The 27,419-nt window shown below is 45.8% G+C and overlaps 2 protein-coding genes across 3 annotated transcripts in view; one reads left to right on the top strand and one right to left on the bottom strand.

The window, feature by feature from the left end:
• The first annotated feature begins 4,010 nt into the window (after nt 1–4,010).
• LOC310672474 (pleckstrin homology-like domain family A member 2) lies at nt 4,011–7,355 on the top strand. Of its 2 annotated transcripts, none has more exons than XM_083429687.1 (2): nt 4,011–4,767; nt 6,927–7,355. In XM_083429687.1, the coding sequence occupies exon 1, from the start codon at nt 4,294–4,296 to the stop codon at nt 4,726–4,728; it is 435 nt and encodes a 144-aa protein (XP_083285813.1). In that variant the 5' UTR covers nt 4,011–4,293; the 3' UTR covers nt 4,729–4,767; nt 6,927–7,355. The 2 variants fall into 2 exon arrangements, with proteins under 2 accessions (XP_083285813.1, XP_083285812.1); XM_083429686.1 differs by having other exon boundaries at nt 4,132–4,767; nt 6,924–7,355.
• Nucleotides 7,356–10,048: 2,693 nt separating this feature from the next.
• The window catches only part of SLC67A1 (solute carrier family 67 member 1), a 69,938-nt gene continuing 52,567 nt past the window's right edge, over nt 10,049–27,419 (bottom strand). The window contains exons 9-11 of the mRNA XM_083425203.1: nt 19,937–20,038; nt 14,585–14,705; nt 10,049–10,335 (exon numbers count right to left, since the gene is read on the bottom strand). Coding sequence (XP_083281329.1) covers nt 10,148–10,335; nt 14,585–14,705; nt 19,937–20,038 — 411 coding nt within the window. The 3' untranslated portion in view covers nt 10,049–10,147. The remainder of the gene's footprint in view (nt 10,336–14,584; nt 14,706–19,936; nt 20,039–27,419) is intronic.

Raw genomic sequence — 27,419 nt, 5'->3', positions numbered from 1 at the left:
CCCAGGGTTCGTGTCTCCTTTGAAATGAGATATATTGGAAATGGTTGTGTCATTATGATATATGGTTTAATTACACATATATACCACCTGAGCCTATGATAGAGGGGTTCACGGTGTTAACGTGCCAAGGGAGTTTTGCTTCACCCGTAGCCATAGCCTTGGATGTGAGCAGAAATCAGGCATGTCTCCTTCATAGGCTTCAGCCTGCTTCTTCCTCCAGCTTCTAGCTCATACACATGCAACTCAACTCTGGTCTTTGTCTTTTCTAACTACCTACCAGTGAGTTGAGGGAGGGTGGGCATCCATTTGTCGTCTGGCACATAGCCACGTCCTTTGTTACCTTAATGATCCATATTTAGAGGAACTTTATCACACCAGAAAGCTAGCCTGGCTATTCCAGGAATTTGAACCATTGCTTAGATTTTAACACTTGCTGTATCCAAGCATTAGAAGGGTCTTGGCATACAGCCTTCCCCACCACCAAACTCGTAACAATATCCTCAATGTGATGGATAGGGATGGAGGAGACATTTGATTTTGTTTGCATTTAAATGAGAACCTACCCAATTTGCACTTCTCAATCCAATATGTGAACTGAAACACAGGTATTCTTCAAAATCCACACTTCTCTGAATTTTGCAGTGCAGTTCGCCAACAAAAGGGTACGTGCAAAACGCATATTGGGGTAAATGTGCATAAAACGTGTGTATTAGTGAAAATAACATACAGAATGCAAGATATTAGGAGAACTAGCTTGCAATAATTTGTCTATTAGTCAAAACTGCCTACAAATATATGCTTAATACTATAATTTTGCACTAAAAAGCTGACAAACCTTGGTGAGGATTTATGTTTAATTTTAAAATGCTGATTGCTGCAGAAATGTGGAGAACTGAATTTAAGACTCAAAAAAATGAGAAACTTAGGCTGTGTACACACCATACCTTTAAAGCACATCTAAAACATGTTCATCCCCACCACAAGAATCCTGGGAACTGTAGTTTGTTAAGGGTGCTGGGAATTGTAGCCATGTGAGGGGTAAACTAGTTTCAGGATACTTTTTTGTGAGTTTGTGTGCATGCGCATGCTTTAAGTGTATAATGTGTATACAGCCCTAGAGAACCAAAATGACAGATTTGTCCAGTGAGATACTATCCGTTCATCACCCCAGAAATGCTGCTGCCTCTTGCTTCACAGCTGTGGATCCCCAAACAATTCACCAAACCCTTTATGCAGTCTGCTTTGTCCAGGACCACCCAACAACAAAAAAACACTAGCAAGGGTAGGTAGATGTGTAGGCTGACTGGAGGAACAGCACTCACATTATTTGAATGACCAATATGTGCTAGTATGAATTGGGTGCGGCCTTGGAAAGCAGCACAATACCGAAAGTCAAGAATCCCATAGCAAACGTCTGGTTCCCAGGAAAGAAAACCCATTATTTCAAACAGGACATCTGGAGCAGGGCGTGTGCAAACATGTGCCTGCCTGCACACCTGACCTTTGCTCAGCCTTGATCTGGGTTTCATTCATGCCTTCTTTCTGTTGCCTTTCCAAGTGCACAAAGTCAATTCAAAGCCTGTCCAAGGGCTTTGACTGTAATGAAGCCCGTTTGTACTAAAGGTAGCTGGATAAAAATATAAAAAGGGGAGGGAGGGATGTGGAAACGTTGATTTAAAAAATAGTGAGGCATTGAGGGACTCTCCTCCGGATGTGGGCACCATTTAGCAAAAGTTGGTTGCAATTAAATCCTATGGACAACAATGGAAAGGGAATGCACTTAGCTGTGTGGCTAATTTTTGCAAGATTGTGTGCCTTCCTTCCCCTGTTCCTCATTTAGGGAGCCAAGGCTCATGGGCGGCTGCTGATGACTAAAAGCTGTGCAAGAGGGGCACTGTGTTCTGCTCTCAGGTCAGAAGGCGATGGACACAAGAGTGGAGAACTGGGCCTGGCCAGCAAGCCAGATGCTTACCTTGACCACCACCTCCAGGTCAGGTATGACACGTGGGTGCAGCCACCCACTTAGTCAGTCACCTGACATCACTATGACACCAGCTGACTCAACTTTCCCCACATGTGGGCAATGGCATGGTGCTTTGCGCGAAGAGTCGGTTGAACCAGTAGGAGAACTGGGTGGCTGCCTAGGGTGGCAAACTTCCAGGGTAGCCAACCTGATGCCAAGTTTCTGTGTTCAGGTTTTTATTAAAAGTTTTTTCATGACACAATATAGATATAGAAAACTAATGTAAATTAGAAAACAAAAACAGCTACAAAAAGTAAAAATAAGGTATGATGTCCTCTCTTAAAGGTAGTTCTTAACATTCATAGAAGGTAGTAGCCCCTCTCAGCTCTTATCTGGGATCTTTCCTTTCTCCTTCCAGCCTCTCACCCTGGGAGCCTGCCAGAAGTTTCTGGACTACAACTCCCATCATCCCTGACCATTGGTTATGCTGGCAGGGGCTCTTGGGAGTCCACCATTTTCTGGAGGGTTGGTTACCTCTGCTCTCGCCTATTCCTCACCTTCCCTCCCTCCCTCCCTGGCTTGCCTGCACCTCACAGGATGACTGGTCTCAGGAATGCAGCTGTTGCCTAGCCCACTATCTATGTCTGAGTCAGCTGCAGCCTTGGAACGCCTCCCAGATTTCATTCAGCTGCTGGGCTGGGTCTGGCACATGGAGGAGGGCTAGGCCTCTTTATCTTATGTGCCGTTCCTTCAGTTTCCTTTGCTTCAGGAAACCTCAAGCCTGAGATAGGCCGCCTCATATTTTCACATGCATAGAGCACAAATTATTTATTCTTTTCCACTCTCTATGAGGAATGTTAATTCCTCAAAAGTAGGGTTGACATATTTCCTCCTTTTCCAGGAAAGGTCCTTTTTTATGAGTAGAGTTGTCATAGCGATCCATAGTTAAAACTAGAAATCAGCAAATGTGTCCTCACTTTTGCTCTTCAAAATATGGTAACTCTACAAAAGTGGCTCCTGCATTTTACAACTGAGCCCTACCATTAGGCAAGGAAACATAGCTGGCTGCTGATGGGGGAAATAGGGGGTCAGAGCTGGCCCAGCCCTTAGGAAGTGTGAGGTTTCTACCTGGTCTGCTCCCTCTGCCAGTGGCAGAGAAGCAAAGCCACAATTGGCACCAATTTTGGGCAAGATACTCCAGGGATTCCATGTGCTTACCTAAGGTTCTGCTTCCTTGGAAAGAGGGACAGCAGAGACTGTGGAGTCTTTATGATATATGGGTTACTTATACATATATCATATAACCTGATGCTACAACGGAGGGGTTCGTAGCATTAACGTCACACAGAAGGTCCTGCATCTCCCATAGTCATAGACTTGGATTCAAGCAGACATCAAGCATGGTTCTCATTCAGTAGCTTTGCCTGCTTCCAGCCCAGCTCACACAGCTCTGCATTTTTGTCTTCTTCACTACCAGTCAGGTGAGTGTGGGTGGGAGCCCACCAACCATTTCCCCTCTGGCACAGAACAACCTCCTTTGTTATACTATGGACCCATAAGATTTTAACCTTTGCTGGATCCAGGACCCCAGCGATTAGAAGAGACTCAGGTATCCTGCAAGCTAACACAAGCTTTACCCCCAAAAGTCCTTAAACTCAGCAGCCTAATTTAGGGGTGTGTGTAGATCTCCTTGCTGATCTACTGCAAGCCACGCAAGAAACCTATCAGCAGATCCTGACCCACTGCCAACCGATGGAACAGGAAACCCCCTGGAAAGCTTTAATGGGCGGGGGGGGGGGGAGAGTAAGAACAGAAGGCAAGTCCAACACGTCAGCAGATAGGAAACGAGCTGCTCTCTAAGGCTAAGGGAAAGCGACCTGGAGGAGGGGAAGGCAGGGAGGATCTGCTTTGACAGCCGCCGGTGCCAGGCGCCTCCCGGCCCCGAGGGTGGGCTGAGGATCAATCCGCTTCCGCCGGGAGGCCGCGGGAAGGGGGGGGGGGCGGCGGCGGCTGGTTATGCGAAGGGCTGAGCGAGCGAGTGGGCGGCAGGAAGAAGCGCCCAAGTCATCCCGGGTCTCCTCGCGAGGGCGGAGGTGCGCCGGCAGGGCGGGGCCTGGGGCGGCCCCAAAGCCATAAAGGGCTCAGCCGGTTCTTCGCCCGCAAGAACGCGCAGCAGCCCGAGCAGGAGCAGCAGCGTCGCGGAGCCGGCGGGAAGACAGGCAGGCAAGCAAGACAGGCGGGCGAGCGTGGCCTTGGCGCTGGTCCCTCGAGGCGATCTCGGTGCGGCGGCTCTGTTGGCGAGCGCGGGCAGCGGCAGCGGCGGCAGCAGCATGAAGGGCCCGGGCGCCGCGTCGCCGTCGGAGGTGATCCGCGAGGGCGAGCTGGAGAAGCGCAGCGACAGCCTCTTCCAGCTGTGGAAGAAGAAGGCGGTGGTGCTGAGCAAGGACAGCCTGAGCCTCTTCTCGCCCGAGGCCGGCAAGGCCCGGGGCGGCGGAGGCGGCGGGAAGGAGCTGCGCTTCGGCTCCATCCAGAAGGTGGACTGCGTGGAGCGGACGGGCAAGTACGTGTACTTCACCATCGTCACGACGGACCGCAAGGAGATCGACTTTCGGTGCCCGGGCGAGAGCTGCTGGAACGCCTCCATCACCATGGCGCTCATCGACTTCCAGAACAAGCGCGCCATCGAGGACTTCAAGAGCCGCCAGGAGGCCGCCGAGCACGCGGCCGCCGCCACCCGGGACAGGCGCCTCGCGCGCGCCCCCTGAGCCCGACACGCGCGCCCCCGAGGGAGAGAGTGACCTAAGGTGAGCGAGTTCTGCCGTCTTGGTCTCGTTTGCCCCCTGACTTCGCTCCCTCCCCGCCTCCCCATCTTCACTCATTGATCCTCTGAGTCGATTAATCTCAATCAAAACCCTAAGACCTGTTCTGCTTCATACGGCCTGCTGGATCACAACCACTCCGTCGATAACCAGCGCAACTTTGGGAAAGTTGTATGCAATTCAGTGGCCTTCCCCTTCTTACCCCATGCAGAATTTATCGTGGGTTGAGAAAGTGATTCGGTGGAATCTGTTGCGCGTAACCTCTCTGTGGGCAGCAGAGCTTGGTTCTAGATGATGATTTTGCAGATTATTGACTAACAGTAGATTAGCGTCAGTGAACAGTAACACACTTCAGTGGTACCTTGGTTTAAGAACAGCTTAGTTTATGAAAAAACTTGGATTAAGAACGCTGCAAACCCAGAAGTGGGTGTTTTGGTTTGTGAAGTTTGCCTTGGAAGCAGACCATGTTCCGCTTCCTGTTGAGTGTGTTCCATTTGTAAATTGAGTCCCCCGATGCTATGGGAAAGCACACCTTGGTTTAAGAACGCTTTGGTTTAAGAACGGACTTCCGGAACGGATTAAGTTCGTAAACCAAGGTACCGCTGAAGTTAACTGGAGCATTTGTCTTAAACCGCCTAAATTCCATCAGCTTAAACTGGGGATGAACTAATCATTTTAAATGAGAATACTTGGTTTCCTCCCACATTTAGGATTGGCATAATGTGTGCATCTGCCAAGGAAGCAGAACTCTGAAACTGCAGTGGGGCCAGGCAGTCTGCAAAAAATAAAAAATGAAGCTGCATTTTGACTTTTTGTGTAATTCAGCTGGTGCCATTTAAGGAGCAGTAAGAGGCTAGGTGGCTCTGGAAGCCTCCCTGGGCTATGCCCTCCTCAAATAATGGCTCTTTCTGGCTTTGTTAAAGGTAATCCAGAATAAATGGCTAAAGTGAGGGTGACACCCGTGTGCATCTGGGGATCTTCTTAACGAACTCCCAGACAAAGGCTTTTTCTGTGTGACCAATGTACTGCTTCAGCACACACCCATATTCCAGGCAGGAATTGCCATTTATTTTTTAAATGGGGACATTCATCCGCTTCCAAGTAAAAGGAGAAAAAAGTTAGGATCAGGGTGTTCAAACTTTTAGGGATTCCTGGGATGAGGAACACTGTACCCCTCTAGGAGTTGTTAGACTCCAACTCCCATCAAATGCAGCCTGCATGACTAGTGGCCAAGGATGAGATTTTTAGTCCAACATAATGTGGAGGATACCATGTTCCTTGTCCTTGGTTTTGATAGTTTGGTTATTACAAGTCATCTGGATGAGAATAGATATTTGCAGGAGGGTTGGGATGTTGTGAGTTTCGCACTAAGAACTCATTGCAGAGAGTCTCTGCAGTAGAGTTTGGGGGGTGTCTATTTGTGCTATTACTCAAATTATTATTTGACCCAAATAACTTAACAGGAGGCAATAATTTGCATAGGAGTAGCTATGTTAGTCTGTTGCAGGAAAACCAGCAGAGAGTCTTGTGGCAGCTTAGAGACTAACGTGTTTATTATAGCAAAGCTAATATGCCATAATAGAACTTTTGCCAGCCTGGTACTGCCCTGGTGTTGAACTACAACTCCTTTCAGCCCCAGCTAGCCCAGCTTTCTATGCAAAAGATCCCAGATTCAGTTCCCAGCATTTCCCATTGGAATGGGGGGGAAACTCTCTGCCTGAATCCTAGAGAGCTGTTGCCACGCAGAGTGCAGTGGTCTGACTCTTGTCTTAAGGCAGCTTCTTATTTTCTCTGTATATTTGGTAGTAGGATGACTTGACCTCAGTGGGTTCCTGAGGCTGTAATCCTAACTCCATTCCCTTGGGAATAAGCCCCATGGAATTCAGTAGGATTGCCTTCTGAAGAGACCGTGTTTAGGACTGTGCTGTAAGTAAACGTTCAGAACTACTAAAGTCTAGCCTATGGTGGCAAAGCCTCAGAAAAGGATGAGACTATTAGATGCTTCTTTATAGGATCTTTCTGTATCCCTGAGGTTTTAAAAAGGCAGTCTTGCTATTAGTTTAGCATTATTATTATTATTTTTGCTACTAGCTTGCTTGTCCTGCTGCATCACTAATAATTTGCTTTTCTCTTGTTTTCAGCAGACTGTACCTCTGGATGACAAAGAAAATCAGTTGTTTTAGACTGAACCGGGACATTAGGACACCAATGAAGGAAAGCAAAGGAGAATGGAGCGCCCAGCTTCTTCCCAGGTCTGATGAGGTGGCTGAGCAAAGAGGCCAGGCTGTTCTACGAGAGGCATTTGCAGACCAAAGACTTTTTACGTTTTCTTTAAAAAGACTCATAGGGCAAAGCATGGCTGTGTGAGCAGGATGCCTAGCTTTGCAAAAAATGCTATTGTTTTTCTATTTATGAAATGCAAAGAATATTCAGCACCTGCTGATGCAAAACCAGTTTAAATTATTTGTAATATCTATATTTGTATTTATTTTGATAAAGCACATGTTTGTCTTAAAATTGCTTCTGGCATTTGAATATGTCCATTCCAAATTAAATGCTTTTTTATTACTGTATATCTGAGGTGAAGTGTTTTATTTATCAGCAGATGTGGAAATGTGGTTCTCTGCTTGCACCTGACAATGGGGTACTACCTAAGGAAAGCCCTTGTATTAGCAGAATTGCAAATGTGTGTTTAGGAGTCTGCAGCTATAAAGAGTGGGGGCTCAGCCTTGCCGGGGATAGGATAGAAATGCATGTGGAGTAGCCCCATTTGCCTGTCTTAAAAGCGCAGCAGCCCAACTGAGTCAGACCAGCGGTCAGTTCACTGAATGCTTTCTCAGGATCATAAAAAGAAATCAAAAGGTTATCCAGACCAAGGCTTTACTGCAAGAAAAACCTGTCAGCCTACCCTGTAGCATGCAGAGAACCAGTGTGGTGCCTTAAGGTAGCTGCAGTTCAAGATCTTCTGGTGACATAGCTCAGCGAAGCAACATACAGTCGTACCTTAGATTACATACGCTTCAGGTTACAGACTCCGCTAACCCAGAAATAGCGCTTCAGGTTAAGAACTTTGCTTCAGGATGAGAACAGAAATCGTGCTCCGGTGGCGCGGCAGCAGCAGGAGGCCCCATTAGCTAAAGTGGTGCTTCAGGTTAAGAACAGTTTCAGGTTAAGTACGGACCTCCGGAACGAATTAAGTACTTAACCCGAGGTACCACTGTACTGTGGGGGGAGGCGGTACCTCTTCACTGCTATGGAGAACTAGCTTTCTCAGCTCCATCTGAGCAAGTTCCCTTTTGAGCCATCCATCAAGTTCCACACCAAGAGCATAGACAAGGGTAGAGCACAGCAATGGAGGGGCACCTTGAGCTTGGAGGGCAGAGGCTATTTCCCTGTGTGATTTGCTAACTAGGATAGAGCAGAATGCTCACCAAGCCTTTTCAGTGGGGCCCCGATACCTCCCTAAAAGATGACTCCCCTCCCCACCCCCACTGCTGCTCATAGCTGCCCTGGTTGGCTGCTGCAATGTGTTTCAGACCAGTCTCCTGCATGACACCAGCACTGTTGCTGGGAGGAAGAATTTGAAACTTAAGACATCAGAACAGCGACAGATCAGGGTTGTGGGGAGCAGGTGTTGAAGGAGCACTACATGTTTATTTAGCCATGCAAAATGCCACTTTTTGTACCTTGTGGAACGTGGCCCACTGTTTCAGCTCACCACGAAACTACACTGACACTGCCTTAAAGGTAAAGGTAAAGGTACCCCTGCCCGTACGGGCCAGTCTTGACAGACTCTAGGGTTGTGTGCCCATCTCACTCAAAGAGGCCGGGGGCCAGCACTGTCCGAAGACACTTCCGGGTCACGTGGCCAGCGTGACATCGCTGCTCTGGCGAGCCAGAGCCGCACACGGAACGCCGTTTACCTTCCCGCTAGTAAGCGGTCCCTATTTATCTACTTGCACCCGAAAGTGCTTTCGAACTGCTAGGTTGGCAGGCGCTGGGACCGAACAACGGGAGCGCACCCCGCCGCGGGGATTTGAACCGCCGACCTTTCGATCGGCAAGCCCTAGGTGCTGAGGCTTTAACCCACAGCGCCACCCGCGTCCCACGACACTGCCTTAGTGTCATGCTAAAAGGATTACTGAAGTTACAGTGTGCAAAGATCTTTGAACACTTACTTACCAGAAGTTTGAAACCTGCCTTCCCCAACCCGGTGCCCTCCTGATGTTTTGCCCAACGCCTGCACACACAGGCCAAAACATGGCTTTGAAAGCACTTTCGGCTATGCAGAGTAGTTTAACCACTTTACAGCTGTGTAGCTTGCCAGCTTGGTAAGTGCGAAGTTAACTGAGTCAGCTGCATGACACCTCTGCTGACTTGAGGGAAGTCATGCTCTGTTTGAGAGGATATAGCTTTTCAAGTATTGCTGTCTGTTTGTCAGATCTGTAGGCTCAGAAAGGGGTGACTGCCAACTGGAATAGGTCTCTGCCCGGAAGTAGACTTCCATCTCCGACGCTCCTCCTGTCTACTTGTTCCAAATGATACAGCCACGCACTCTGGTAAGGAGTGACAATGCCACAGGGCAGAATCAAGGCAACTAATGGAACCTAGCATTTATATAGATCATGTGAGTGTTCAAAGTGCCATGAATGCACAATTTTTTAATCCTTAAAGACAATCTCATAAAGTAGCTCAGTATTCTCTTCATATTACAATGGGTGGGGATTAGTCCGAGAGTGGCTGGCTTATTTAGCTACAGGGGTGCAACAATAAAACTGCTAGCACAGTTGCGAACCTAAGTAGGGTTTGGTTTAATTTCAAATTGGATGTTGAGATTCCTTCATGACAGGGGGCTGGACCTGATGATTCTTGGGGGTCCCTTCCAACTCTACAATTCTAGGATTTGGCAGTGAGCTTCTGGCTGGGGTGAGATGTGGACAAGGGGCTTCATGGATCCTATTCTTAGAGACAAAATTGACACGACACGTGTAACTTGAAATTGTTGGTTTTCTTTTTTCTGTTTTCCCCACCGTGTATTCCCGACTAGGCCTCTTTTTTACAATAGAAATTCTGTTGAGGCTCTGGCAGAAATACATGTTGCTATCTAAAGAAAGAACATTCCATCTGCGGAGCCTTCAGAGATCCCCAGTGTGATTGCAATCAAAGGTGCGGAATGCTTTGACAGAGCTTTTAGGCTTTGATAACAGTTCCAACATCAACAGTTACCCAACCATATCTACAGTACATTGCAGTGCATTAAGGGAACTGGTTTAAATTAGTTTATTTCCTGTCAGATAGGGCAATTAAAAGTCCTAAAATAGAGTTATAGCACATCTTCTCATCAGCACAACATCTGAAGACTTAATTACTGTACTTTCCCTTCATTGTGAGGGATCCTCTTCCTCAAGATGTAGAAAAACAGAGGTATATTAACCAGCAGCTGTAAATAACCAAAGGATGAGACCCCAAATCGTCTGTATAAAAATCCTCCTATAGTTGGGCCTATTGTCCTTGTCAGTGGTTGAACTGATGAACTAATTCCCAGCATGGCACCTAAGGAAGAAAACGTAAAGAAAATTAATTCTGCAGATCAAAATTAATGTCAGTATCTACTCCAACACCAGTGTATTAGACCAATGTGTCTTTAGCATTTCTGCAATCAGGGATTTCATATGGCAGTCCTAAACACAGTAATGTGGCAGACCATAAATCTGATTTCACACAATTCACACAACTCTGCAATTGAAATAAGGAATGAAGAGAAGTCTGTTTCCAAACATGGAACTTGGTACCTCACCAGCATTACTACGGATGGGTGTGGTGAAGCACTAGTAAATCCCACTGGTCCAGTTTGCATGTCACACTAAGCCAGGGGCGCCAACTATAGGGGGCAGAAGGGGCTTTAGCTCCCTCAATATTTTTGGGTAGGAGGCTGAGCCCTTCCAATATTGAGGAGGCCCCCATCCCCTACTGCCCGCTGATGTCATGCATATGTCATACATATGTCATGTGAAGCCGCACCCCTTCAATGTGGGGGGCAAGTCCGTGCCTTTGACCATGGCTTAGCATAAATGTGTGAGTGTGCCAGTTCCCAAGGAGATTGCGACCATTTTGCTCCTCCCTCCAGGTTTCATTGGCAGACTCTGCTGAGCTAAGCCATGGTTTGGCTAAACACGTCATCTGAACTGTGGCTTGTGGTTTAGTTCTCCCCGGGCTAACCATGAGCTGCAACCAAAGTCTGTTCTTGGTTTACAGCTTGCGGTTCATCTGGAGAGTGCAGCACCACCAAATTGGGACAAGGCACTAAGTCAAACCAATGCTTAGGTCAGCATGGTGCAGCAGTAAAATGAGGAGCAAAGTAGCCACTATCACCCTCTCAGGAGATCGCACTAAGCCACAGTTTGGTTTAGCATGATGCGCGAAAGCAGGCCACCAGTATCAAAAGCAAATGTAAGCATATGTTTAATTCTGTTGCACAGAATTGCATGATGAGCTACACCGGCTGAAATTCCCTTTTCTACACAGCTACTAAAGGAGCCCTGCCCTCTTTTTGGACCTGGTCACCCTACCGTGGGTGCTAACAAGTGACCTTAGCTCGGAACTTTGCTGACCTATTCCCTAACACCCAAACAGCTTGTTCTGGATGCTGAAGGGAAGGGCAGAGTGGCATCCGGCCCAAAGAGAAACCCAGAAGTCTGTAGACTGATGGAGGCAGCTGGCACTGCAGCAGAGAGCAGAAAGGGTAGGGCAGGGGAAACAGCAACCCGAGAAGAGTTGACTCCATAGATGGCTGACACGCCGACAGAATCTGACGAGTGGATGGCTGGAGAAGAGGCCGTTCGAGCAAGCATTGAGCTTCACCTGACTGAAGCACACTGCGTGGTGATTGGCAGAGGGTGGCCAGGTGATGAAAAAGGGCAAGGCTGTTGCACCTTGACTGGTTGTGTAGAAGAGCGGATTTCAGCAGGTGCAGTTTGCATGGCAACCAAAGGTGCAGAAATTCTACCTTTTCCCCCACACTGGCCAGCCAAGGCATGCATGCTCCTCCTGAAAAAGGACCTTGATTTATGTTCCTTAAGGTGTCTAGCAATTCTCCTCACCGGAAAATCTCAGTTTGTTTGACAAGAAAAGCCATGAATGAAATAATTGCAACTGGTGAAGAAACTGTCAAAAAGATTTGAGGTTTATTTTAAAAAATAAAAAATTATTTAAAAGCCACAAATGAAAACATTTCAACTGGAAATGCATGATTGTAAAGCAGGGAGGTGTCTTTAAATGAATCGATGGGTGGGTCAGGTAACGTGCAGTTCCACCCACAGCCAGAAATGGGTGTTGAAGCACTTTTAATAGCTGTGCTGCTTTGGGAGTCACCCACACTGCATTAATTTCCAGAAATGGCTTTAATAAGAGCAGTCGAAAGACTTTGCGAAATTTTCTCCAGTGATACATGCTGTCCCTAATGTCCCACTTTGAAGCCCGGCCCCTCCGCACCTCACAGCACTCACAACTTATTTCCCAAAGCTGAAAGTATATGGTTTTCCGACTGGGATATGCAAGCTGTAGTCTTAAGCTCATGATTGCTACACGCTTCAGTACAGACCCAAAACATCCCTTGTTAAATATAGCACAGATTCTAGACATGTCTCTGCCGGTAACCCAGCCCTGATCTACTACGTGCTACTATTATACTAGTACACACATCTACTTGAATGGAAATACAAAACCACCACCCCTTATATGCAGCTCCCTCTCCCACCCCCACCCCCTTCTCTCTCTCTCTCATATTCTCTGGGTCCCAGTACACTGTTCCCCATGCATTTTGCTCCTAAGCTATATTACCAGTATTTTGCTGTTCCCAAGCAGACACTGGCAAATTCTTCTGAACTGTGACCTAATAATCTATGCAAATTAGGTTTGGGATTAGGCCACTGAGGGAGCATTCATATGTGACTGAGGCTACCCCTCTGGGCTCAGGAAGCAAGCAGAGCAGGCTCCATTTCCCTTATAACAGCTCTTTTGAGAAGATGCCTGAACCCGTGCCAGCTGCTGCCTTTAAACCTTCCCTCTCAGCTTCTTCATTTCAAAAGCGCAGGACTGCTTCCAGGGTTGATGATATCCACAGCTCATGCTGATCTAGCAACCACAAACGGCACTTTAGTCATGTTTTAAGGACACAAAGAGCTGGTGTGGCGGGTTCAAATCCCGACTCAGCCACGAGGCTCGCTGGGCAACCTTGGGCCAGTCACTGCATCTCAGCCCAACAGGATTGCTGTGAGGATAAGGTGGTGAGGGGGGCAGAACCCCACATGCCACACTGCCCATTTATAGGTGGGCTATAAATGCAATAGTAAACAAAGAAATAATAAACTAAACATGATTCACAGGAAGTGTTTTCAGAATAATCATGGGAATATCCTGGCATATGCAGAGTGCGTGTGGTATAAGGCTGGAGACATTCCACATTGGCACCAACATTCCACATGGAATAAAATGCTGTTGTATCCTTACTACAATCCTGTGAGGTTAGGATGGGTTGAGGGAAATGATTGGCCCAACACCGTCCAGCGAACTTTATGACTAAGTGGGAATTTGAACTTGGCTCTTCCCAATCCGAGTCTGAACACAGGCTGTAAGTGACTTGAGAGGGCCTTTGCTTGCCATTGAACATACATATTCCTTTGATCCTGCTATAATCCGGGATCAAACAGGTCTGACAGGATTTTCATAGAATCATAGCATTGTAGAGTTGGATGCCACCATGAGAGTCATCTGGCCCAACTGCCTGCAATGCAGGAATCTTTTGCTCAATGTGGGGCTCGAATGCACAACCCTGAGATTAAGAGTCTCATGCTTTACCAACTGAGCTATCCCAGAAGTCTGTATAAAAGCCTGGAAAACCTTTTTTCCCCCAGAGCTGAAAGTTAGGTGATTGGCAGGCCCCATTTTCAAACCACCTTCAACTCTCTGGAAAAACAAAAACACTATGGCTTGTCTTCTGCTTAGGTAAAGTGATTGTTCCGAGGAGACACTGTGAAGCACCAGGGTACAGCTTGCATATCGCCATCAGGGAATTCTTCAGAAGAGTGAAGAATTACGAGGACTCCCATTCATCACTTGTGGTGGCCCTCAAGCAATCGCCTTGAGAGTGCATGGGTGCCACAGCCAGGCTCCATTTTTGCAGAGTGACAGTGCATGAGCATGGATGCCTCTATAGGTGGGATTGCTGGAATCAGGCATACTGCAGTGGTGGACACGCACATAGCCCCGTTGTGGAGGCACCAGTTCACAAACATTGCACATTATGCATGAGTGCTGCTAGGCTGCAAGCCAAGAGGTGGTCCCAAGGCGCTGGTGCGATAGGAGGCCACATGACACCTAGGTCCTACCTCCAAGCAGAGGGACACTGCACAGGTCTTTCCCAAGGACATTAATCCCAGGAAGCCCTGCAAGATTCTGTCTCTTTCTTCTGCAACCGGCTCATTAAGTCAATATGGGTCACTGGCTTCCTTGCAGGCACCCTTGCAGCTTCCAGCCCTACTGATCCTAACTAGTCTTCACCGGCTTGGCAAATAAGCAAATGCCACTGAAAGCTGCCCTTTGTTTTAAAAAAAATGCATGTGAGATGTGCAGAGACTTTGGAACTGGGCATTCTTCCTGCTGGGCTCTCTGGCAGAGCACAAGACACACATTTGGCAGTGCATAGCATTTTCAGAGAAGTGAACCGGAATCAAGCGCTGCATCCAGCTGGTTTCATCAAGAAAGAGGGAGAAGGAAATCCATCCGGCGGAGGAGCTGGTCTTACCAGTGTCAGATGCAGGGACGGACTTGGTCAGGATGATGTCTGAAATGACGGCTATAGTACCGAAGGAGAATATCATGGGGGGCACAATGAGGCAATAATGGAAAATGTTGGTCATCAGGGCCTGGGAGATGAGACAAAGCAGGAAAGCCTGTTAGAATGCCAGCTTTAGAATACAACAAAGGTAGCAGGGTGTGTGTGTGTGAGTATCCAAGAATACTTGGATAAAGAAAAAACATTGCAAGACATGAGTGTGGCCCACAGAGCCAAAACTTGCCAATACAGAGGAGCAGCTCTGCTCTACACAAGTCATGTTTGGCTGACAAAAAGTGACAGGTTTTTGTTATTTGTTTTTTAAAGAGCTGAAAGTCAATTGATCAAAAGATGGAACCTTATTAAATAAAAGACAGCCACTAGGTTCCTTAGATCTGAAACAGGCAGCTACTGACTTGATTCTGTGTAGTTTAGTAGCCATTTTTTGGTAAGGTAGCTTATTGTTAGGTGTTAATAAAAGGAACCTATGTGTTCTGATAGGGAGGCGAGTGGCGCTGTGGGTTAAACCACAGAGCCTAGGACTTGCCGATCTTTCTCATGGGTGCAGGCTGCAGATGTCAGCAGGAATGACCATCTACTCAGCAGTGGTATCTTTGCAAAGCAATAGGATCCTGCAACACCCACCTGCCAGCTCCTCCATCACCTCCCAGTGCTGAAAGATACTGGCATGAAGTTCTCTCTCTTCTCAATCACCACTTAGCGGCTGCTAAAGGTTTCATCCAGTGAACCACCTCAAGAGCTATGCCTGTTTTTAAGATTCTTCCATGATGGGATGTGCAGCTGCAGTGCAGTTTCCCCCAATGGTATACACATGCAAAAGCACAAAAAACAACCACCCTCCAAAAGTGGGTTCCCAAGGCTTCAATTGGTTTTTAAACAATGTTGTGGGGAAGAAATATGCCAGCCATGTGTTACATCTAGCTCAGCCTTCACAGGGGCAATTTAAACAGCAGAGAGAGCTGTAATGTGGTCTCATTCAAGTGCTCATTACTAACCCAAGACTGCCTGCACAATATTTACCAGCAATGTATTAGCACAGATAATTAAAGCCAAACCGTGCTTGTCAAAACAAACGAGCAGCAGCACATTACAGAGTGCAGAACTGGTGTGTGTGTGGGACCTGTCTGGCCTGCTCACTTGCTAATGAATCTATTGAACGTTTGTCAGCCGGAATGTCTCCCAAGTATAAATGCAAATCAGTGTGCCTAAGAAGTGAATGTAATTATTTTCTTATCGTGCAGCTGCTCAAAGATCCTTCCAGATCTTTATCACCAAAACAAAAGCACTGAAGACATGCTTAGGCAGAGTCTCTGAATTTGGGAATGCACTCATAACCCACCTCCAGAACTGCAGGGACCAGCACTCCGTATACTTTGCCTTCCAAAGGTCTCGGGTTCAACCCCTGGTTATTAGTACTGGGTTGAAGCTGATTGGATAGACCTCTTATTCCTGAGACAATAGGGAGCAATCAGGAGATCCATCACTGGGCTAGAAGGACAAATTGCCCAACCATACTCCCCTAAAGAATCCTGGGAAATAAGATGCTGGGAATTATAAACTACAGTTCCCAGGATTCTTTCAGGTGTGAGTATCCTGTACATGTGCTTTAAATGTATGGTGTGGTAGCCAATTGACCCACCTTATTGGTGGTGTGTTTGCTAGGGACTCCCCAGCAGGGCCTTTTCAGAGGTGGCACCCTGGTTGTAGAATGGCCTCCCTAGTGAAGTGTGCCTGTCTCCATTGTTATTAAGTTTCAGGAGGCTTTTGAAAACATTCCTGTTTATCCAGGCACTTGGTGGCTGAAGAATACCGTCTCTGGCAACCCCAAGATAATTGGGTGGAACTGCTTTTAGAATTTTTTTTAAACTGCAATTGTTTTTAGAATCTTTTCTTTCAGATTGTGCATTTGTGTGCTGCTCTGGGGTCCTTGGGGAGGAAGGGCAGGATATAAATTTGATAAATCAAATCAATAAGTAATAATAAGGCGGCTTCTTACATTCTTTGTTTGGTAGCCAACTTTCAATCTCGAAGGGAGTCTGGAAAGATATAGGTGTGTTTGCCCACACCCAGCTTTTCAAGTAGCTTTGGGAACAACCCTTTAAATCTATATCTCCTTTCAAAGTGTAGGTGGGTTAGTAGGAGTTTTTACTGTTAGACACCCTATCACAGTAACACACCACCTGCCTTTTCACTTTTTAATATCCAGTGGGGGAGAGGGGGAGGAGCCCCCAAATACTGCTGTCACTTCCTGCTGATATTTTGACAAGGTATTGACCATGAATGGGTGGCCACAACAATTCAGAACCATAGCCATGATAAACTGAGAAAAGGGCACAGGTAAAAGATGTGGTGCCAAAGGCTGGGGAGGACCCTCAAATGGTGGCTCTCAAAGCTCAGGGTTCAAGCTTCGCCTGCGCACCTGACCTGATCTGCCGCTGCATCTACCATTTGCCTGTTGGCAGAAGACTTTGTAAATCAATAGGAATTCTTTTGTAAGCAAAACAAAACTGCTTGCTGCCTTCTTCATTGCAATTGCCCTCACAGCACCTTGAGATCTTGAGATGGGGGGAAATTGCAACAAGTCCCAAACTGCTTCAAACAAGATTTCTGTGTGACACCTGAGGATAAAAGGCATGCGTAGTGTATCATATCTGAACAGTGCATGGTGGCTCCCCCCCCCCTCCTTGAACATCTTGACACGGCAGCAAAAACGTTGCTCAGGAGAAATTGATTCTGACTACAAATATTTTAAAGAGATAAGCAGCCCATGAAGTTTAAGTATGACACTTGAGGTTTGGATTTCATATCAAAACTTATACTGACTCCCTAAAGAGATCTGAGGGGGATATTCATTAATGATATTTAGGTGCAAGATTAAAACTCAAATCTTTTAAATGATTCTTTAGCTCTTTTTATTGGTTTTTATCGCTGCTTTATTTTCTATTGCTGAAATATTTTGGATGGCTTAATAAAAAGTATTAATAAGGGAAAAGCAATTACTGATGGTGAAGTTAAAAATTTTCATTGGGCTGTTTATATATTTGGTCAGATATTTGTCCATCTAGGCCAGCACTGTCTACTCTGACTGGCAGGGTCTCTCTGGGGTCTCAGTCAGAAGTCTTTCCTGCAACTCATTTTTTTTTCCTGGAGACGCCAGGGTTCAACCTCAGACGTTCTGCATGAACAATGTGACTGAGCTATAATGAGTCCTTCCCCAAACCATAGTTTCTTCCTAAGGAAGCCATTGGATCTGGGGTGGTTTGGAAGGCAATGAGGCTGAACTCTGGCTGATTTGGAGCACCCTGTTCATTACTGCTCTCTATTTCCCATTATTTTTTCCTTCATCTGCTACCCTAAACCTTTGCTGGGATTCTTTTCAGTGCAGCTGGCCTCTCTGTTAATTTCAGCTCTACATATTTTGGAGGCCACTGAAAGGAAGTGATTAGTTTGGGTGGGGGTTGTAACTGGAGATCTTTGTTAAATGTCCTCCTCCTAAAAGAGCTGCAGAGCTCATAAAATTGTTTTTATGTCTGCAGATATATAAACTGCACACTTAGTTCAGACAGGGATATTCCTGAAGCTCTGGCCAAGTTGCGTCAAGATCGCTTTTTCCTCATGAAGAAACCCAGCACATAAACCGCCCCCAGAGATGGGACATTTTCTTGGCAGGTCCTTGATTATAAAGCTTTTTCCCCTTGCAAACAGCGCTGCAGCTGTAGTTTCCTATCAATAGTTGTCATGGGAAGGCATTTCTGGGCCCTTTAAGGCCTCTGTGGCAGTGAGGAGAGCCTTGTGGAAAAAATGATTGTAATCTCTGAACCAAGTTGGTAGCAGAGATCCTAGGTGCTGCTGGCAGAAACCGGTTTGGGCTCGGTTTGGCCGCTCCACCATAGAGGTAACATGCTGTGATTAGCATGGCCAGTTGAAAAAGAAGTGAGAGGTCCTGTCCCTTTAAAAGTTGCGTAGAAGGTGGCATTTCAGCAGGTATCACTTGCATGGCAACTGTTAAAAGCGCAGGAGCCCCATCCTCTTTTGCAGCCCAACTCTGTTTCCAAGTTGTGCAGCATCCAAATAGATTGCTGCAATAGCCAAATCGGGTAAGTAAGGGTTAACATCTACTGCCTACCTGCAGTCATGGAACCAAAGAAAGCATCTTCCTGTTTCCAGTCACTGACCAGAGCCAGGTGGTGGCCTCATGAGTTTTCAAACACATGGTTAGTGGGTAATATTCAAACCATGATTTGAAGCAGAGTTTGCAACCATAGTTGCCAGGGTAACCAGGGCCGGATTTAGGTTTGATGAGGCCCTAAGCTACTGAGGCTAATGGGGCCCTTTATATGTCCAGCTGTCCTTTGTCAACAACAAATTGTCGCTGTTTTTTGTGTTGAATATATGCTATATGGTAATTTATGGACCTAATAGGTATCTAAAGCCATTTGCACATAACAAAATATGTATTTTATCAAAGTAATTGTTGAACTGAAATACAATTAAGGAGAAGTATATTAATAGTGAAAGACAATTAATAAGAAGTATATTAATAGTGAAATAATTATTAAGCTCTAATTTATTTTTTTTGTTTCTTATCTTATATTTTGGAAATGTACATCCAGTTTTTTCCCCCTTTACATTTTTTGGGGGCCCCCAAGAGAGTGGGGCCCTAAGCTATAGCTTGTTTAGCTTATACGTAAATCCGGCACTGAGGGTAACCATAATTTTCTGCCACTATCGCACCTGGAAATGAAGGGGGAATCTCAAAGGGGAGCTCTTGAGTCTGCAGTACATTCCCATCTTCCAAATGATGGTTTGGAGGATCAACCACATTGAATTAAAATAGTGCGGTTAGATGTATTTTTTGTCCTTCTGGCCAATGTAATGCAAACAGCAGAGGTTTGATTACACTTTAAAAAAAATGTTGGCTTTTATATTTTCTCTCAACCCAGGACATTCTGGAAAGATTTGGGAAACTCCATTCCAAGCAAAGCATCCTTTAACTTGCAAACATTTTAAAAATTCCAGGAGGAAGTAATCGCTTAAATCATTCCCCCCTTGTTTGTCCTAGTTGGACCATGACACGAAGCAGACTGTTGATCTGGAAGCCTGGTAGAGCTTTTGGTCCCAACACAAACACACATGGGAGAAAATTGAAAAATGTGTGAATGGACCACCACTAATATAACACAACAGACAAAACTCCCAGATTATGCCAATACTTTTCATATGTTCACTTGCATAGCATCAAGTGTAGAGTATTCAAAAGCACAGCCTCATCAGGTAATGTATGCATATCTGGTACCTTACCATACCAACACCCACTCCGCAGAAGACAAGGGCGCACAACATGAGCAGAGTCCACTCTGAATAACGGCTTGTCAATCTCCCAATTACTAGGCCCTGGACAACCTATGGAAAGAGAGGGCAGAGACATAGACAATGTTAAATTCTCAGGTGCTTCTAGCCCAGAGTGAATGTTTGTTTCTGTACACTAACAAGACCCAGAAACTCAGTGTTGTATCTGTGAGTGTCATCTGTCAGAATAGATCGCTGGACTAGCTGGGTCATTGGCTTGAGCCAGCAGGCTTGATCTTCTTAAGTTCACGTGCATGTCTGGGGGCACATGGAACAACTCTACGCTGCAGATCAATGTGTATGGCCCTGAACACAGCCTGGATAGAGACCACCTGGGATCACTTTGAAGGAAGCGTAAGCTTGCAAACGTAGGAAAAGAGGAAATGAGACGGTGCAACCTAATCCTGAAAATAGTTCTTAAATGCACAGATCTCCTGGGAGGTTCTTCCTCTAGGTGTGCCATTTCACTATATGAGTAATTATAGGGTTTGGGGTTTAATTATATTTCCCCCACCCTGCCCTAAGGGATGGCTCCCAAGTTCCCTAGACATACTTTCTAATAAACTCAGTTCCACATTGACACTATGCCAATTCAGAGGGGAGAAGTTCTTGTTAATCAAGCCTTATAGCTGGGGCCATGGGAAACTTTCTGGTTTGTGTGGCCACTTGAGCTTTATTGCAGTTGGTACATGGACCTGAGTTGCATGAGTGTCACAGGTCCCCGGAAATCTTTAGTAAGTTCACTCGTGACTAGTTGGAGACGCAGCTCCCATCTTGTCTGCCCGCATCATTCCATGAGTATTCATATTTTTGTCAAATTTCATTAGTTTTGAAATGAAAAATAAATCCTTGCAGGTTGTGCACTCATCTACTACAAAACATCCAGGCTCTTTTAAAACAACCACCACCACATCAAAACTACATCAAAACTGTAGCAAACCACAGCAGGCCTAGCCACATACGTCAATGTCTTGATATTGAATAATTATTTGTTGTTGAAAGTGTAACAGCAGGGATCATTCAGTTTGTAATGGAAAGGGTTTATTTTAGTTCCAGTGTCAGTCAACTACCCAAGGGAGGTGGTGATGGTGTTGCTAAGCAACCATTTAGATTGGCATGATCTTCGCTGAGGTAACATGTGCGCTGATTGGTTGCGGAGTTCTGAGGGAGCTTTTCTCTGCATGTTTTAGATGGATACTTAACTCTGTTCTTATCAAGGCTTAACCTAAAAGACAAAACCTCACTGTTCTTTTATTCTCAAATTATATATTGTTTTTGTTCAGTTTGTTTAGTAAACTGTTATCAGTACAATGGTACCTCCGGTTACAAATGGGTTCTGTTCCAGAGGCCCGGCCGTATCCTGAAAAATTCGTAACCGGAGGACCGCTTCTGTGCACAGCGCCGCAAAGCGCTTTAGCGCACGCATGAGCGGCAAACCCACTTCCGTGTTCACAACCCAAAGATTACGTTACCTGAAGGTAACGTAACCCGGGGGGTCCACTGTATTTCTCTTCTCTCTAGCTTCCATCTGTGGTTACCTTGATGCATATATGTGTACATAAATTGTCAGTGGGCTGTGCATTCTTCCTTCTCCCCCTTCCTTTGGTAAACAAAAGGAAGAACAGGAACAACAGCAAAAGAAATGCTCAGTGATGTTCTGTAATTGTATCGTGGTTGTATCATAATTACAGACAAGCTGCACAGCTGTAGCAAATCAATTCCTCTCCTTCACCAGTCATAACAAGATACTGCACTGAAAAGGAGGGTGCAGAAGTATCAGTAATAAGAGCTCATGTACAGCTGAACGACTGAGCAGGAAAGGACTATCCCCAAGAGCAATTCAAACTGCCTGAGGCTGTGCCCCTATGCAAGGAAGAGGTGCACCAAATGGTCATGTCATGCACTGAAAATTTTCCTACACAGAGGTAATCTGCTCAATACAATTGCAGAAACAGTTGTGTGACACTTCAAACAACATTCTTTGTCCAACAAAGATATTACCTCCAAGTCCAAAAAACAAACAAAAAACCGTTGATGTGGGAAACAGCCATGGGGCTCTGCTCTGGAGAAATGGCTAGCAAACAAGGAAAATGGAGCGCTGGGCCAGGGACATCATTTCCTAATCATTGCCCAGTCAGGGTGGCTCTGGGTATGGGTGGATCAGCTTCAGGCAGTGGGATAGGGGAGAAGAGGCTGTGAAGCACAGATGATGGCCTGTCCTTTTTTTGCTCAGATCAGAACTGAAGCTCCTGATAAGAGTTAGCTGTGGCAGGGGGGCTTATGGCAGAATCCAGAGTACATACATGGGTATGTAAAATGAGAGTTGTCATAGCGATCCATAGTTAAAAGTAGAGGTCAGCAAATGTGTCCTCTTTTGTGCTCCTTAAAATACGGCAACCCTATGTGACCTAACTTATTCCAGAGAAGAATCAAGGTTTCCATTGCTGCATTTCACTTAATTGCATCACAGCTATGATGCATATGTGTGACACATTATAACGGGGGTGGGGGAAGAATGACCTATTAGTGTGTCAGTACCACACATGCCTGCCTTTATGACTGCAGCAATGCTCATGGTAAGAGGAAAGAGGGAAAATTCCAAGAAAGTTCCAAGAACCTTTTATTTGGGCAGGGTCCTTGCGCCTTTAACAACTGCCTGACAGGCAAGAGATTCAGCAGGTGAAGACATTTAAACGTCCTAATAAGCTTATAGCCTACTTTGCTACCACATGGTCCTAAAAGCGGTTTACAAAACTGTAAAATAAATCATAAATACACCCAAACTGAACACATAAAATTCAGTTCCCCATCTGTGTATCTCATACCAGCAATATACTTGATCCATTGAATTCTGCTTGGTACACCTCTGTTAAAGCCATAGAATCTTGGCCAAAATTAGGTAGCAACACATCTACCACCGACCACGAACAGTCACAGTCTCCTCTTCAGGAAGACAAATGGTGAACTTCCTCGCCCTCCTGTCTAGCCTTCATGTGTGAAAAGGAACTCATTAATCGAAAGGATTGAGCAAACTCCCATTTTCACAACAGCTCAAAGGGAACTGGGTGTTGAACTCTTAAACAGATTACAGGTTCTTATTCACATTGCTTGACAGTAGCTGGGAAAAGGAAGGGAAAGAGGTGAGAGTGTTACAGAGGACGGCAGAATAATTGCCATGTTAACACCCAAGCTTTGGCCTTTGGCCACTTCAGCTTTAATTCTATGGCATTATATAGGGTGATACAGAATAATGGCCATTCAGAATCAGGCTCTGCATGTTCTCATGCAACCTCAGGCTTCAAGCCATCATTAGCACAACATTACAAGTAATTTGCGACTCCTTTCCATGGAGGGTGGATGAGCAGCACCACAGCTTCATGCTCTCAAACACCTCCTTAAAAGTGAATCGTCACTAGAATTTTGCACGTTTCCACACCAGAAGGCGAGACCTCAAAGCGCTGCTGTGAAGGCCAGCTCCCACTGGAATGAATAAGTCACATGAATCATACCTGCTCATCCGCCAGGTATTGCATGAAGGGTGGAGGTTACGCCAGGCTCCAAGTGTTTTATGAGCTTGGTGTCACTGACTCAGCAATGGTACATTTCACAGACAGAGGATTAGATATTCTGTGTTACCCAGACTTTCCTCTATCATATGTGCGAGGAAGACAACAGTGGAGTCTTTTTGGACTTCAGTGAACCTATCTTTGGGTTAAATGCAGTACGTTTCTAAGCACAATTCAAAGTGTTGGTGCTGACCTTTAAAGCCCTAAATGGCCTCGGCCCAGTATACCTGAAGGAGCATCTCCACCCCCATCGTTCAGCCCGGACACTGAGGTCCAGCGCTGAGGGCCTTCTGCCGATTCCCTTGCTGTGAGAAGCCAAGTTACAGGGAACCAGGCAGAGGGCCTTCTCAGTAGTGGCACCCGCCCTGCGGAACGCCCTTCCATCAGGTGTCAAGGAAATAAACAACTATCGGACTTTTAGAAGACATGTGAAGGCAGCCCTGTTTAGAGAAGTTTTTAATGACTGATGTTTTAATGTATTTTTAATATTTTGTTGGAAGCCGCCAAGAGTGGCTGGGGTATAAGTATCTTCTTCTTCTTCTTCTTCTTCTTCTTCTTCTTCTTCTTCTTCTTCTTCTTCTTCTTCTCAATGGTGCAACATCTGCTTTACATCCAGAAGTTACAAGGTGAAATCCCCAGTGTTACTGGACTGCAAACATCTCCTGTCTGAAACCCTGGAGAGCTGCTGCCAGCAAGTTTAGATGGACGAATGGTCTGATTCAGTAATAAGGCAGCTTTGGATGTTTCGATGGAAGGCAAGCTCACCCAATGGATCATTCCTTTCCTCTCCAGTCCCCCTTTACCCTTTGAAAAGTCTCTCCAGAGGATCATAGAAATATAGAGTTGGAAGGGACCCCAAGGGTCAAATCTAAGCCAGGATCTGGGGGACCTACCAAACATTGTGGGCTGTATCATATGAGGCCACAGGGGGACACAGGAGGAATTAACCAAACTCAGATAGAAGAAATTTATGCTCTACCGATGCAAGATTCCTCTACCCTGTTTTGGGTAATTCCTTCCACCCACTGCAGTCTCATATGACAAAGCCCGCAATGTTTGGTAGGGTCCCCAGACTCTCTGGAGAGACTTTTAGGGGGTAGGGGTACATGGGGCTGCAGGGGAAAGGAAAAGAAGGGGAAGATTCATTGTGAGAGCTTGCCTTCTGCTCATACAACCCAAAAGGCTCCTTGGGGACTCAACTGTTGAGATTTTCTGCTAGTGAGCTTTAGCTATTTCCTGTTGAGAGATGATGTTGGGAGTTTTCTGTTAGTAATCTTTCGATTTCCTGTTTCATATGGCCCCTTCTTGTTCATTACACTTTGGGGATTAATGTTCTGGAAAAGTAGTATAGAAATGTAACTGGTAAGAATTAACCCCGCAGAAAATAAAAAAATAAAGGCTGCATTCTGATGCATTGACAGAGGAGTGGGTTCAGGTCATGTGGCTCTCTAGGGTGACTTGTTTCCTCCTGCCTTCCCTACTTAAATATCATGCATGCATTGTCCGAACTGAATGCTGAATGCCTCTTCCTCTATGCTTCTGATGGCTTGCCTGTCCAGTTTGTGAAACCATCATGCATATTTACTTGATCAAACTTTTATTTAGACCTTAATAAAGGGGGGAAAGGACCTTAGTGTTGTTGTTTTACAGTAGAAAACTGTTCTAAGAATGGGGAGGCAATTTTATAACTGACACAAGAACCACCAACTCAGTGGGTTTCCCTCAAGCTCAACGCAGGAGAGAAGACTGTACTTCTGCTCCAAACTTGCCGAGTGGTCTTCCATTTGCAGACTCACTGTGAAAATTATGTACATCTGGATGCATCCCAAAAGACCTTGTCTGATTGAAAACAGGATCTCCCCAGTTTATTGTAAGAGATACTAGCACCTTATGCAGTAATTCATTTTGTTTCTAAGTTGTAAATATTAGCAATAATGAGAGAAGATACAAAAGATCACCTGAGTGGGAAGAGAAAAAAGAAGAAAACTGGAGAATGAAAAATATTGTACCACAAAGGGAGGAAGTACAGTGGTACCTCGCAAGACGAATGCCTCGCAAGACGAAAGAGTTTTTTGTTTTTTGAGTTGCTTCGCAAGACGAAAACGTCTTGCGCCTTTTTCTTAAAACTGTCAATGCATTCCTATGGGAAACCGTCAATGCATTTCCTATGGGAAACCGTGCTTCGCAAGACGAAAAATTCACAAGACGAAAAAACTCGCAGAACGAATTAATTTCGTCTTGCGAGGCACCACTGTATGACAATTGTGCAGACTCTGGGTGTTCAGAGGAGACTGCAAGCAGTGTTGTGGGGCAGCTACTGCCTATGGTACACCTTAAGGATGGGCAACTTGTGGCCCTCCTAGTGTTGTTGGATTCCAACTCCCAGTAAGCATGCCTAATAGTAAAGGATGATGGGAATTGTAGTCCAAGGCACCTGGAGAGCATGAGTTTGCAGAAGGCTGGTAAAGATATACATGCTCACTTATTGTGCCCTGTCCTCATTTCTGTCCAAATAAATTTTGCAGAGAAATCTCTGAAGGAGATACTGTATTCATGCAAACATTCTCACACTTATACTTTGCCACCTAAGTAGTGTGTGAACACTGTATCCCAAACAGTATCTTTTTCCATAGTTCTCAACTTTTCCAGGCTCTGGCAAGAGCTGCCATTAACCTCACCTGCTACATGGGGCCCACTTTTCACTATTTAGAGTGGATTGTACCAATGAACTTGTCCTGTTTGCACAAAGACATCCGCTTACGTGATGGAACATCCCCACCCTCTCTTCTCCCCGTGCCCCTAAATCTGTTTAAGGGTTTCTGCCAATCCTCTGGAGCAAATTTGGAGAAGGAGTGTGGAGTGTGTGAGTAAAGGAGAGAGAGAAGGCATGTTGCACAAGTAGAAGTTTTTGCAGGAATAGAAAAACTTTGTTGGATACAGCCCAACATAGGCTTTTTCCTCCTTGTATTTATCTGTTTGCGTGCCACTCAACAAATCAAATAAAAAAACAAGATGTAGAACCACAACATCCAAAGCTACAGGAATGCAACAGAAATAAATCTGTATTCTTTTTCTCCTTCTCTCTCCCTTCAGACCCCCCTTTTTCTGCTTAACTATGGATACCATACGTCCATAATTCTCTGCACATATGGCAGCCTCAGAACAGCTTTGTCCCCTCCAAAAAGCTCAACAACACTCAACAGCTTTTCTGTCTGAATGTTCACTGTTTGAAATATGGCAACCCTAGCTTAACCCTCTTTTGCCACCTTTTTGCCCAAAGAAATGGGTGTTGGCACCTCTGGTGTGCTCAAACCTAGACTGCCCCAAAGCACAGCTTGTGGGGTCCCAACCCACCAAATGAAGACCAGTAGCATATATACTGTGTGACTTCTTGACACTCAGCTGAAACTGGTGAAGTGCAACATTAGCTTTGCTAGTGAAATCTGCCTGCTTTCCAGGCAAATCCCTTCCTGCAGCTTTGCCTATGCCCACAAGAGTTTCAGGATGGGCAATTGATACAGACAGCGGCTACAGGCAGATACAGAAAGAACTCCCCAGGGAAGGGCCCTGAGTGACTCAGCAACACAGCAGACACATTGCATGCAAATGTTCCCAGGCTCAACTCCCAATATCGCCAGCTAGGGCTGGGAGAAGCTCCTGTCTGAAATCCTGAACTGCTGCAGCCCAACTATGTAGAGCAAGGTGGGAACTTCTGGCTTCCCAGATAGTGCAGGACCACAGCTCCCTTTGTTCCCTGATTCTGACCACTGGCCATTGCTGGCTGGGTCACAGGTCCCCCATCCTAGGTGCAGACTGAGCTAGAAGCAGCGGTGGTTTAAGGCAGCTTTTATATGCCTATTTGCATTAGA

The sequence above is a fragment of the Podarcis tiliguerta genome (assembly GCF_965153285.1).
Source record: "Podarcis tiliguerta genome assembly, chromosome: 1".
NCBI lineage: Eukaryota > Metazoa > Chordata > Lepidosauria > Squamata > Lacertidae > Podarcis > Podarcis tiliguerta.
This window is presented reverse-complemented; position numbering and strand designations above follow the sequence as displayed.